The sequence below is a fragment of the Brachyistius frenatus genome, unplaced genomic scaffold (assembly GCF_029030835.1).
Source record: "Brachyistius frenatus isolate BFR_SWC_R1_liver_20210118 unplaced genomic scaffold, ASM2903083v1 Contig_16, whole genome shotgun sequence".
In the NCBI taxonomy this organism is placed as follows: domain Eukaryota; kingdom Metazoa; phylum Chordata; class Actinopteri; family Embiotocidae; genus Brachyistius; species Brachyistius frenatus.
Genome location: NW_027210615.1, coordinates 2,302,597 through 2,317,088, shown reverse-complemented (window position 1 = coordinate 2,317,088; position 14,492 = coordinate 2,302,597). Strand labels below are relative to the sequence as shown.

The 14,492-nt window shown below is 41.0% G+C and overlaps 1 protein-coding gene across 1 annotated transcript in view; it reads right to left on the bottom strand.

The window, feature by feature from the left end:
- Positions 1-269: 269 nt before the first annotated feature.
- LOC138618296 (V-set and transmembrane domain-containing protein 2-like protein) overlaps positions 270-14,492 on the bottom strand; it is a 46,326-nt gene continuing 32,103 nt past the window's right edge. The window contains exons 2-4 of the mRNA XM_069693937.1: positions 7,051-7,220; positions 6,241-6,285; positions 270-2,929 (exon numbers count right to left, since the gene is read on the bottom strand). Coding sequence (XP_069550038.1) covers positions 2,456-2,929; positions 6,241-6,285; positions 7,051-7,220 — 689 coding nt within the window. The 3' untranslated portion in view covers positions 270-2,455. The remainder of the gene's footprint in view (positions 2,930-6,240; positions 6,286-7,050; positions 7,221-14,492) is intronic.

Here is a 14,492-nt window from a genome sequence, read left to right as displayed (position 1 = left end):
GCTTTGGCAGCACCTATTACACACAGGCAACTGCCTAACATCGTTTCTCCTTAATGTACGCACACACACACACACACACACACACACACACACACACACACACACACACACACACACACACACACACACACAGCGAGGGCTAAAGCTAAATCACAGCTGACATAGAACACCCACAGCAAGCACTCAGACACGCGGGTAGTGAGTATTCGGGGGGGGGGGGGGTCTTTCATCTTTTCACACCTCTAAATCAATGAGAAAATTACCCAAGATTCTCTGTTGTTTCATATACAATTTATTTCATTTGATAAAGGCATACACTTAGTGTGAGACCAAACATTCGAGAAGAAATGTACATTTTCCCTCTTTTTTCAACAGTGATCTCTTCTTTACAAAACATTAAATCAAAGTTACTGGTTGAAGAAAAAAAGAAGAAGAAGAAAAGTCCCACTGATCACTGTTTTTCACATTAAACCAACCTCCCAGTCTGCAGGGACTGCACACGATAAACAGATACAGCAGAGAAGTAAAAACCGCTCATGGCCTTGAGACACGAAACGACACTTTGAAGCAGAGTGAACAGCCAATTTCAGTGTTTCAGTAACGCCATTTTCCTCCTACTTCTCACCCTCAATGCTCCAGGCTCTATCCAGCATGTTATCCACATTCACTTTGTCCTAACTGATACCCTTCAAAGTGAAGTATTTACCCAGAATACCTGTGTTCTCCGCATCACCTTCACGGACGAGGCTTGAGCTTCGTACAAGCGTCAAAGCAAAGAGATTATCTTCAAGTAATTAAAATAGTCTCCCTGACTGAGTCGCACACATGTTCAGGCTCATTCAAATCTGGTAACGCTTACGTTTGCAGCCCTGCGTGTACAGTAGTTTTAAGAAACACTGCTGAAGTACTAAGATACATCAGGAAAAAATACTTTTTCTGAGCAGCTATGAAGAGAATGTCATTCATCGGTCTGTACAGCACTTTTGGAGAGCAGTAAAGCAACAAAACACTGCTTTGAAAAAAAAATAACAAATCGTTGACAGGACTTCTAACGTAGAAAAAAGAGCCAGAACAGAAAACATTGATGTATTTTTTTTTAACAAACCAAAGGATAAATGACAAAAATAACCTTAACTAGCACACTGTCTTTGTGTATGGTTGGTTGAAAAAGTCTTTTTAAGAAAATTACGGAGCATGCACTTACTTTATTTCATATTATACAGTCGTATATACAGAGTGGATTAGAGGCTTGTAGTGGAGAGGATTGAGGCTTTTTTGAATGATTGATGAGCACTGGGCCGGAGCTTCAGAATAAGGGAGCTAAGCAGGGAGAGGAACACGGTACGGTTCTTCCCAAAAAAGTATATCTTGCACCAAGTCTACATTTCTTCTATTAATTTATAGTCGGGAATCAGAGGCACACTAAAACGGATGGTTAATTTAGTGTCATTGATTTGATCCTTTAATGGCTTTCTAAACTGTTGGGGGTCCGCAAGGAACAATTCGATTGATTTCTCTCAGCTTGAGCGCCCTAGAATGGATCAAACCTGCAGCACAAGTTGTTGAACAAAAATCATATTTTCTAATGGATTGCTAATTCATGAACTCAAAAGCGACATGGGGAACATGTCCTTTGTTTGAACTGATGTCCCACCCCTTCCACATGACCACTGTATTTACTCCGAATGAATAGAACTAGGAGCGTATCTGTCCTTGATGAGCACTGCTGCTCGGGGACCTTGAATTCCTGCTGAAGGAGGCATGTTTCTGTCTCTCTGTGGGCAAACACGGGGAGAGATAAATCGCAAAATTGTTGGTGTTGTACCATATTTACGTCCATTATTGAATGCACAAAAATACATAAAGAAGCTAAGGACTTGACAACATTTCCAGGGAAAGAATTTGTCTGAGTTTCATTCAGTGCACTCTCAGAATAAAAGGAGTTCTTTTACCGGGGACAGACCCAGTTTACAAAATGTACAGTATTATCCTTTCTTTTCTGAGGGTGTATCAAACGACAGAGTAAGGCAGTGGAAGAAGTATGAGCATGAAAGCAGATTGTGTCATTTACAGTATCTAAAGTACAAGAGTGGAACAGAGCATGGGTTAATAGTGAGACAAGAGTCTTTCTTTTTTTTTGTTGGTGCTGAAACCAGAAACAGTGGAGCTGCCTGGATCTACACATCAGCCCCCCTTTTTTTTTTTGCTGAATGCTGTGAAGCCAGGCTTGACAGACAGTGAGCAGTCCAACCCCGACCCAGGCACAGCAAGAAAAAGCTACCTTCCCTGCACAGTTTACAGCGCTGAGCTCTGGATAAGCCAGACTGCACATTTCTAGGTATTCTGGATTTGTGTACAGGCCTGCACTGTGTGGGAAGAATAGCTTTTTATGCTGTGACACACATCATGTTATGCAATCCAATCCTGTAATCTATCACTCAGGTCTAATAACCTTCTACAGTGCACAGCTGGGCTCGTTGTTGGTGCAGTCATTGTGGCTGTGGTTACTGTCCACGTCCCGCTTCTTCAGCTCTCTGCCCGTCTTGTGCTGCTGACTGCTGCCGCCGCCGTGGCTGTGGCTGTGGTGGGCGGGTGACAGAGGCCGCTTGCCGTGCTCCTGGTGGTGGCCGTGACTCTGGTGGTGGCCGTGAGCGTGCTCTTTGGCGCCACCGTGAGGGTCCACCTCGTCCCCGTCGACAAATCCCGCCCCGCTCTTGGTGTCGTCCAGAGCTTCGAAGTTGTCGTTGTGGTTACCGTCCAAGAAGTCGCTCTCCGGCAGCACCTGCAGGTAGGCTCTGACACGGTGGTGGCGGGCACCCGCATTATCGCTGAAGTCGATGACACGGCATTCGTAGGTGCCCTCGTCGGATGGCTTGACTCGGGAGAGACGGAGCTTGTGGGAGATGTTGCTTCCTACAACCTTCACAACCTGGCAAAGATAGACAAAGTAAAGAGAGCAGCGAGAAATTACGGTGAGATTCTAAGAGAAATTAAATCCAATGTAACTTTTACTGACCAGAAGCCATGGTACATACAAGTTGCAATAACAGAATAATGGTCAATTAACACTCAAATGTAGCGCAGTAGAAGGTATGAGATGCGGTCAAAAAGTTCAGAGACTTCTCTTCTTGAGTCAGTTTTCTAAGTTACGTCACTTGATCAACATCAGCACCTGTGTTACACATCTTTGTGTGAACCCTGGTATGTGTACGTTTGCAATTTTGAGCAGCGGAAGCACATCAAATTTGGTCAAACTCAGGAATTGGGGAAGAGAGACCCTTGAAATTATTTTTGATCCATGAAAAGGATGGAAAAGGATGGGACATTTTTGAGTTACATTCACATTTCAAGAGAGGCAGACAGTCACTGTCCAAGGCTGAAGAAGGAGCGTCAGCTCATGACTGCAACAAGGTGGGTTTTCTTTGACATTCCCAGGGTTGTGCATCGTGAATTGGTTCCCCAGGTTTAAAGTCATTAAAATGTCTTGTTCAATAATGTCATAATATCGCATGTTATGAATAATATATATATATATATATATTAAGTGTACATGTTGGTGAACAACATTCATTGTCACGGTACAGTATGTTGTCCAAAATATCATCAGAATGTCATAATATAGTATGTCGGCCAAAATGTCATAAAAAAATGTCAAAATGCCAAAATGTCAAAAAAATAAAATTATATAAATAAAATGTCAAGTATATCATCCAAAATATAAAAATGTCATACTATAGTATGTTTTCCAAAATATCATAAAGATGTCATACTCGTGTCATCTAAGTGTCTTTTTTGTACTTTTTTGAGGACATACTTTAATATGACACATGTGAAATTTTGACGATGTAGATGTTATCCCTGAAGTTACAACTAATAGACAATTAGCCTCGCTTAGCATAAATATGAAAACGGACTAGACTTAAGAATGAAAAGAAACCACCTACAGAAACCTCTTTGGCCGCTAATTTACATACAAATGCAAAGTTGTGGTTGTTGGTGCCCGACGGATTTTTGGGGCGGGAGCTCCGACTTAATCCTGGAGCCTTTTTGTCACTATAAAGTAGCCGAGCAGTCTCTGCTGCCTTCTGTACAGGTTGAATAAATGAGACATGATGTGTTAGTTAGAGACCTTACTGTAGACTGAGCATGGCTAGCTATTTCCACCTGCTTCCTGTTTTTATGCTAAACTAAACTAATCTTCTCCTGGCTCCAGCTAAACATTCATTTATTTTTCAGGTATAACCCTCATAAAATAACATCAATTTGATCTAACTGCGTCTGACTGAGCCAAAAAGATCATGTTCATGTGCCAGTTGATGTTTTCAATAAAAGGAAAAAAAAAATCTAAACAACAGCAGATAAAACAACACGACAGTCACGACAGCGACATTGATCTTCTCATCTAACGCTCAGCAACATCTCAAAAGAGTGGATGACTTCAAGATGTCAAACTATTGCTTTGATGGTATTCGCATCCTTCTTGCGTGCAAAATTCAATCAAACAAGAAGCTCCGCACTTACAGCCCAATGAGCAATTTTACAGTGATTATCTATTTAAGTACATTTTAAAAAGCCTATGGTTTCCTCTCACAAATTAGCCTCGCTAAGCATTATGTTTAGATAGATAGATGCGTGAAGTGATGGAGGTACAAAGAAGTAAAGAAGTGTGGCGTAGAAGTGGTGCTGAAATCATTTCAGTCGAGTGGCCTGAACACACTCCACAGCCAAACCTCCTCTGAGCCCATCACTCACACTCACACTCACACACACTCAGACGAAGGTGCTGCTTGACAATGTCTATTTGTGGCCTTGAAAGTAAGAGGAGCTGACATCTTGGAGGTAAAAGTTTTGGAAGTTCACAGAGCAGCGCTGTTGAGATGATGGGAGTCTATAGGGACATCATTAGATGTGACGCACCGAGATATATATATACAACCACAGTTATCACCCACCTTTCTCCGTATGATGCCAGCAGATGACGTGTGTGTGTGTGTGTGTGTGTGTGTGTGTGTGTGTGTGTGTGTGTGTGTGTGTGTGTGTGTGTGTGTGTGTGTGTGTGTGTGTGTGTGTGTGTGTGTGTGTGTGTGTGTGTGTGTGTGTGTGTGTGTGTGTGTGTGTGTGCTGGCAACAGCCCCTGCATTTGCGTGTGGCTCTCCAAGTATAAACCCAACACTTGACACTCGGTATTTGTGAGTCTGTGTTTGCATATGCGAGGATCCTGCCACATCTTTGCTTGACTACGTGGATGCGATCCAGCATTCATTATATACGGCGAGCTCATAATGACTTTCCAGCTGTACAGCCTGCAGTGTTTGGCTCCACCCACACAAACACACACATAGACGCGCACTCAGTCACCCAAACTACAACTGGTGCTTTCATTACAGTGAAGCAGCGGCAGCTAGCCTGCAGGGAGCAAGGATAGAGCCTTCGTGTTTTTGTGTTTGCATGTTTCTGCACACACAATGAAACAAGTCAATGTATTTCTACATGCATTTAATTGGACATACATGCAGCGCTGTGAATTGCATCAGTTCCATGATTGGACAGTAACATTTGTTGCTCATTTTTGTAACTATAAAGTCAATGAAAAGAGATTTAGCCAAGAAAGTTGGTTGGTTGGGAGGTAATGGGCTGTATTTCCAAAATTTTGCTCACTTCTGCAGTTAATTAGAAGCAAAAAGTCAAAGTTTTGAGTGGCTATATGACCGTCCAACTCCGTACAAGTTCCTCTCAGCTTTTTCTGGGAAACCATTTTCCTCGGTGGGTAACTAAAAGGCTCCAAGGATACCAGAGGAGATGTTAAAAGTTCTGCCGACTTCCCAGCCTTTTGTTTTTCACTGTTTATTAATGGGATTTGGAGTTGTAGCCATGAAAATGCAGGGGCATTTTTTTTGAATCTGAAGATGATGCACTGCAGGTCGTGGCCCCTGGAGGAGGATGCTTAACCACCCACGACGAGCACCAGCGCCGCCTGCTCTTTGGCTGACACCGTGTGATTCTACAGACCCATCAAGGATGAAGCGAAACATGTTAGTGTGTCGTCTGGAACATTCGCCGCGCTGAGAGTGAGAATCAGATCCTTGCGTGTAACACCGTATAACTACAACATCTGCGGATCATCCAGAACAAGAAATTTAAATGTAATCAGAAGCATTCTGTGCCTCATCTAATCACATAACACCAAGGCAAACAGAAGGGTTTTCTTAGGAAAATAACAGCAGGTAGCACTTAACTCACACTAATCTTTGTAGCGTCCTTCGGCATCTCCTCCTCTGGAGCCACCTAAGAAATAAAAATGATTTTTATCTTAATACCTTTAATTACTTTTCATACAGTTTGACTTAGATTCTAAACATAAAATGGAAGAAGTACTTGGGCACATGAATGGACAGATTGTGTTCTTACTCTTGAATCTAGGAAGGTAATATTTGATGATAAATTACAGGAAACATGATTAACTGAGCTGGGGTTTTCCAAAGGTAAGTATTTTTTGTTTTATAGATACATTCATCTGTATGTTTTATATTAACAATGAATTGAATAAAATAGTAATAACAAAGAGCATTTGAAGAGCTTTAGTGACCCAACTCTGCAGCTCTATACAGCTTTTTGGTTTCTTCTGTAGATTTGTTTGATATAGCTTCATTTACTGTATATTGTTTAGACTGGCTGCCTCTCATCAACTCCTCTATTCATCACCAAGAAATAGACAAATTGCTGAACAGCTATTTTTTTCTTTCTTTTTTGGTGACCCAAAGTTAAAGCAACATTCAATATTGGACTAAAATTTGTTTGCTGACAAGGAATCTGACTCTAAGTTAATGCTAATTCTTCTAGATCTTAGTTGATTTTTTGAGTAAAATGGTATTATTACATATACAGTATACATGATGGCCAAAACAAATGAAAATAAAAAGAAGGTAAAGAGTGTAAAAGTTAAAGTCCAACAGAGAGGCTTTTGGTTGATGGTGACTTTAGTTACAGCGGCAGTAAAGGAGTTAATTATTTCACATCAGAAGACAGTCAGAGCTCCTGTTATGAACCTACTTCATTAGTTGTCCAGGGCTGCCGGTCCGTCCAGTCGAGATGGTTCCTGATGTACCACCACTGGATCTCCAGGGAATAGGATGGTGTTCCCGCCCCTCTGAAGGAGCAGGCCATCTCCACATCCTGTCCTCTCTGGGCAGTCATATCGTGAGGCACCTCTGTGAACATGGCTGGACAGACACACAGAATCAGAGACAGTTAACAAACTGGTTCTAGCGACTGGATGTCAGAGCTTTAAGATCAGAGCAGTCCAATTTGAGGGCCACGGGCCACGTTTGGCCTGCACCTTTCTTGTTTTGGCCCAAAACAGCATTTGACAAACTCGTGCTTATTCTCCTTATTCTTTAGTGCTGTTAAATCGTAACTCTAATGACTTTGAACCACAAACTTTGTGCACCTAAAAAGTACATAATATGAGTTTTACAACAATGTGCAGCATCGTGCTGTTTAGCTTTCCTATTAAATTACATTGATCTACGTCTGATCTTCAAAGAGTTGCAGTATTCTCTCTCTCTCCTGCTGATGCTCATGCGCTGTTATTGGTCCTACATCACTGACTTTGGGCTGCCAGTCAAGATAAGCAAGCGAGGCAGTGGCACACTAAGAGAACATAGTTTTTGACAATAATTTCTGCAAAATCATAAAATTATTATTTTTATTGTTCTGAAATTTTATTTTTAAACTGAGAGCAATACCTTTCTGTCAAATATATCACATTTAAATGAAATCTTTTGAAATTTGAATGTATTTTCACATTTATTTTTAGCCCATGCCCCGCCATCCAGGTACATGTTTGGCCCTTCATAGGAAAAGGAGAGGGCACCTCTGCTTAAGATGAAGCCTTACAGAGCTTGTACAAACGTCTAATGAGCTTTTAATAAGATAATAAGAATGTTCCTGGGTTGAGCCTGAAAAGAGTGAAATCTTTGTCTTTGGTTAATTATGCTAAAAACTATTACTAATACCTGGAGTTGAGATTCTTTGTGAAACATACCTCTTGTTTTAAGTTTGTGGTAATTTGTGGCTCTTGCCATATCGCTCCACTGAAACCCACCAACCAGTGAATGACCACACTAGGAACAATTTGTTTGTAAAAAGCACCTCTCAACTTTTATATGAATTATTTAAAAAAAATGTGTAAAGAAAATCAGAGCACGGGCGCATCTTCCTGATATCAGATGTGGATGGCACTGACCAAAGTCTGTTTTTTAATGAAAGATAATTACTGCCTCATACAGTGTATCACTTTGGTACTTTCAAAACTGTGACTGTCACAATATTTTCTGCTCTTCAAAAAGGAAATTTTCTTTTAAACGACTGGATCAGAAGTGTTTTTCCCTCCTGGGAAATCCTGTAACACAGATGAAGAGGGTTTTTTCCAAACTGAAATCAGCACCACAATTTGAAGTCCAGGCAACTACTGAATGTTACTGCAGTGTGTATCCGTCCCTGTGAGCGTCTTCCTGACAGAAGAGAGACACTTCAGAGGACTGTCTGTGTTTTTAATTATGGAGAAATTCAAAAGCGAGTCCTTCTACAAACTTCAAGATTTCTTAACCTTTACCAAGTGCCCTACACTTATAGATTTGTCTGGCTTATTCAGTCAATAAGATTGAGTCAAACCTCTGCCAACTAAGTGCCGATTTTCATCTTGCTCCATAGATTAATCTCGCCTGTTCAACCAATGAGGCTGCGGCTATGGATCGTTCTTGTATTACGAGAGCGGTACAAGCCTCAAGTCATACATCCCTCTTGTACATTGATCAAATCTGCTTGTATTTTTCATTTGTGAAACCCGAAACGCACCAGGTATCGATTTGACATTACGCTGCCAGAGCCAGCAACAATGCCCACAGCCTCTCTCTTGTAGATAATATTCAAAGCTGAAACATAAAAACTGCTGTGTAAGAGATAGAGCCTCTGAAGTTGCTCTTAGCAATGATAATCTGTCTTTCCCCCACTTAGGAAGCCCACAACGTACAATCCCTGCACTTTTTTTTCATTTTTTTTTTTTGGGCCTAATGCGTCCCACATTTGGAGACCACAGGAAAATGAGATAGTCATCAGCAGTATATTATAATGCAGGAGTGATAATTCTCTCCCAGCAATTTACAAAATCCACCCATCAGATGCTAATCTGAGCGCATGATGTGCAGTCTGTTTCTTCCAGTAAAACATTTTTTTCTGAATTTTAATAACTTCCATACCGGTTTGATACTTAAAAAAACACTTTTACTGTAAATTCGTCAAAAATTTGAAGAAAATCGCACTTATTATCACGTCAAATTTATTTATCTACCATTCTGCAAATCTCCATATTCCACTGATTCTGTTATAACAATGGTTCAAACATGTGGCTCTCTAATGCTGTATCTCTTCCTAATAGTCATTTCTAATATCCACAGTCACTGTTGAGGCCATAAAAGGCTGCGATGAGTTGGGTCTCCTCACCCTGAGGCATTATCATTATCAGCGAGATAAAACAGTGGAACTGCTGTAAGTCAGGGCTCAAACGCTACAGTACGACGGCCACGCCAGACTCCGTGTTAACCCATTTATCACGGGTGAACGGGGAGACGAACAGAACAAATTAATGAGAAAGGGAGTGTTCATGAGTCTGAGAAAAAGAGAGTGTTTGTGTGATGATCGGGAACATAAATTATCACCAGAGATTGAATTAATGAGCAAGGGTTTAGGAGAGCAAGGCTGTGTGTGTTTGTGAGAGACTAATATATTGGAAGATAAAAAAAAAAATTAAAAAAAGGAATTCTTATGAGACTCTATGTGTGTGTGTGACAGAGAGAGGGGGGAGCAGGAAAAGAGGAGGAAGGCGGAGGACGGTGTGTGAGGTAGCAGATAGCTGTGGGCGGAGAGAGCTGCAGGGGCGCCTGTTATCGTTTATTTCGTTGAGAAATGGAATGTGGTAATTACAGTTGTGATAAAAGGAGAGCAGGATATGTTCCTTTGTGGCATCGTCTTACCTAAACTTCCATCTTACTCCACTTAATAGCCTGTTTGCACATACGGTGGCGAGAGAGATCTGATATGTTGGCATTTTGAAAGGTGACACCTTTCAAAATGCCAACATATCAGACAGAAAGGATGGAAGTTGTTTATGTTCTGTTTAAAGGTCCCATTTTAGCCTTTGCAATATTTTGCAGAATTCTGATACACCCACCTGAAAATTCTGTGGTTTCACATGAAAAACAATCTTTTAAACTGTTGACTAATTTCCATCATGTACATGTCAACAGGGCAGATGTTACACCTGAAAGTTCTGATTAAGGAGACTGCTGTGTGAAGAAAACAAGTCGCAGCCGTCAGTGACATCAACTATTGGTTTGTGAACGCTGAAGTTTTTGGCCATTATTATCTTGCTATCTTGGGAGCCAGAAGTGACCATATTTGGATGAGCTGAGGAGGACACTATGCCCCACCCACCATAAGCAGAAACCTGACTGTACCACAGTTCTGTCAATCAAACAGACACGCCCCCCCAAAACGCTGCTATTTGAGGCCTAATATCTAATTAATGATGGGATTATTTTTAGATGGAGCGCCAGAAAATGAATAAAAAGGAGTAACCTTAGCAAACGCCATCAAATTGACTTGTGGAAAAAAGGTATTGACTTTCATGAGAGAAGTTGAATGGGAGTCTATGGAGCCACAGCATTTTTGGACCCAACCCCCTAGCGGGTCTCGGTTGTATTGCAGTTTAAGACACTTCCGCATTGGTCTCATGTTTCTGATAAAAAAGCTACGTCCACTTTTATAGTCATTGTGAAACAAAACATAAATCTGCAACATCGCATGTTTTTTTTTTTTTTTTTTCAACCTTTAGAAGACTTTGGAGCAGTGCCTAAGATTAATAAAAGGCAAAACTGTTGTTGACAGTTTTCTACGTCTGGAAATAATATTCTTTCTGGGTGTGAGGTTTGTGGGTCGTCTTGTATTTGGGGACTAGACAATTCCATGAGGTATTCTTTTTTCACAGTGAGATTGCACTCTACAGAGAGGACCAGTGGGGACAACCATTTTTTTTGCCCCGTCAGTGTAAGTCCACTTGTTTGTGCCACCGACAGGCTCAGATTTTGAATATGTGTGTGATAACATAACCCTCCCAACCGAACTCTAATCCATGCTCTTCTACACAGCAACCTGACAATGTCCTCAAACTTTACAACAACAACAACAGATACGACCGATTAATGCTACTCTATTACCCATTAAAAAAGTGAATACCAATAGAAAAAGTATTGTTTGTTATTTGTCACTTAATTTCTCATCCCAGCTTGGTCAATGTTACTCCTCCTCAAATCCTGCATATCCACACGTTGTATCTTTTGTATTTAACATGTACAGGAACAGAAAATGAGACCCTGTGGTTCAAATCTGTTTGAAGACGGCATCATAAAAGACACATCTTACCCCGGTGTTGTTTGTTGGCCCTGTTGTAATCATTGATTGGAGGCTGTGACAGAATTAACTCCTATTTTATGTCCCTGCCACAAGGTTAGCAAGCAGATCAAGTTGTCATGTGCTTATTATGCTTATTTCAGTTTAATGCTTGCAGTATCTGTGGCAGCAGAGATGTCAACAATGATCAATGGAGGACCGCCAAAGACTTCCACTACAGTGAATTGAAGCCCCCATATTTTCAAATGCATGCAGAGTATACACACACAAAACTTTTCAGCTGCTCACTTCTCCCTTTCTGCTCTTCCATGCCTCCAAAACACTCAAATATATCACTCTGCCAGCGCTCATACGTCATTTCACAGCTGCCTAACAAGGATATTGAGAGACCAGTCAGTCATGCATTTGCTTCTATGCATTTTGCTCATATAACCCAGACTCACTGCCTCTCAGCGCCACAACGCACTGCTGCAACACTCAGAGTTTTTTTTATACATCAGGGCTCCGGCAACACTGAGTCCCTCCGTGCCTTTTCTGCTCTCCATCTGAATCCATCATGATCGGGCAGCTGGCGGCATCAGCCTCTGAATGTCAATGCTGTTCGGCGTGCGAGATGGCTGGTGGTGCATCGCCCTGCGCACAGTACTCTCAAGAGCTTTTTGAGCTCTTTGAAATGGCTTCATAACATGTGAGGAAGTGGCTGCAGTGTAATGTGAATCACTACCTATTATAATAGTAATTAAGCTGATGTATGTGCATCCTGTTACACTCTGGGAAAGAGATGGGTATATTTTGCTGTGTTGTTCAAATACAGTTCTGCGAAATATAATTATGTTTTATTACAACACTAATTTAGTTAATACTCCCAAATGGATATCTGTTATATGCTGCATCACTCAAACATTACGTGGTAAATTGTTTTTTGTTTTTCATCTATTAGAAGTCTGCTGAATGGCCAAAACAAAAATGTAACTTCAGCTTCTAAATTTTATTAAAACCTCTGATGTCTTTGTCGTGCAATCGAATGAATGTGGACAGATCAGACAGCTCTTTGATGATATTTTGCATGATGGCATGAATGCAAACATCTGAAATGCTTTAAACGTGGGCAGAGCACTGTATGGTATTGAAGGAAATTCACTTTCCCTGTGCTCTTCGAAGGTCAGGCTCAGCAAGAACAGCAGCTTCGGAGCTGGCTGGAGTTTAATCTTTTTCAAGGATGCTTCAGGACAAAGGACGCAATCAAATCTGCAGCCACAAACTTACAAGATGTTCCCTGTGAGTACTGCTGTTCAGACAAACATCTCACTGATTACTGTAGATTTTAAATAAGGTTTCAGAAATTCGTGTTGGAAATATGTGAGAATCTCTACCATTAGCATCATACAGTAAGTGCTCAGTCATATCTAAGACTAGCAGATGGAAACTTTGTAAGCGCTAAAGTTTTCAGTGATACATGGTTTGAATTTGGCATGTATTATCAGGATTTTGGTGACTCTGCCCTCTGATATGAAGCATAACATTGCTGTTTGCTGCTAATGCACCAGCAATGTGTAATGTGCCTTCAGCAAATCACAACTACCAACTCAGTAATTAACTAGAAAACGAATTAGGATTGTGTGCCTGCTCTAAAGAGAAGCTTTACACTTGACACTAAAAAGCTAGAAAGCATTTTTTTTTTCTTTGCCTTCCCTGGTAAAAACGTTTCAAGCCTGATTTGCATTTGTTTACACTGTTGTCAGAAGTGTGCTCTTTTGCACCTGCAATCACATCCATGATGTCAAGACGTACTGACACACCCAGGAGTAAACATCACTGTAGTAAGATTGGAAAATAAACCACTGGAGTTCAGCTATATCAACATATTCACAGGATGATACTGACTGACAATCCACAACTTTACACACAGTTTTCAACACAAGTAAGCAGCCTGAGGTGGCCCAAAAGAAAACTGATGTTTAAATATTGTAGGTGTTGCTACAAACACATTCACAAACAGTGCAAATCTCAAGGAAAAAAGTTGAAGTTATCCACTGGGATTGTGTTTTAAACTACAATATATAATACTCCTTACAGCTCTGCCTTGGTTTCCAACACCTCCTGAGGAAAATATCAACTAGCTTTTAATATTGTCTTTTGAGCAAAGATTTGGAGCTTCTTAACTGACAGCTTCACAGACATAAAACCCCAAAAATGAGCTAAAAAGAGACTAAAATGGTGAGTGGAGCTGCAGAAAGCATTTGCAACACATATATAATCATGGTATGTGTTTGCTTGACAATGTGTGTTGTATGGTACATAGATGTACTTGTTCTTATGCCTACGTATGTTTTTGTCCATAATATAATAATGCTTCAGTATTCTATCTGCAGTTAGTGTGTCACACAATAGCACATGTACAATAGGTCTCAGTATGTAATCTGAGTAGTGAACACACGCATTTGTATTCATATTTCCTGCATGTGCATTCATTTTCGCACTGACAATGACATACATATATATATATATATATATATATATATCTGTGTGTGTGTCTGGGTGTGGGTGCGTGTTTGTGTGTGCGTGTGTGTGCGTGCAGGGACCTTCGCCACCCTTGGCTTTGCCAGCTCCTCCACTTGAGCTCAGTTTCCTGCTGTTTTGGCCCAAATCCCAGCTGCTGGCCTGCCTCCCCACGGCGCAGGTCAAACCCTGTTTTCCCTCTTAATCAAATGAAAAAGGTTAAAAGGAGAACATGGCTTCCTGCGCCAGAGGGTTCAGCCAGAACACCAAGGACGAGTCATTTTTTTTCCTGTAATTCAACACAACAAAGGTGCCACCTCTGCACAAGAAATGATTACCACATCATCACTCAGCGATTACTTCCTCACAAAAACACAATGAGAGCAGAGGGTTCAGAATAACAACGAAGCTGCTGTAGTACAAAGCAGTATGAGATGAATGTGCTTAAAGCATGTCTTGTTTCACCACACGTGTCTCAGAGCAACAGCAGGCGAGCGAAGAGGCTCACGTCAAGAGAGTGTAAGCAA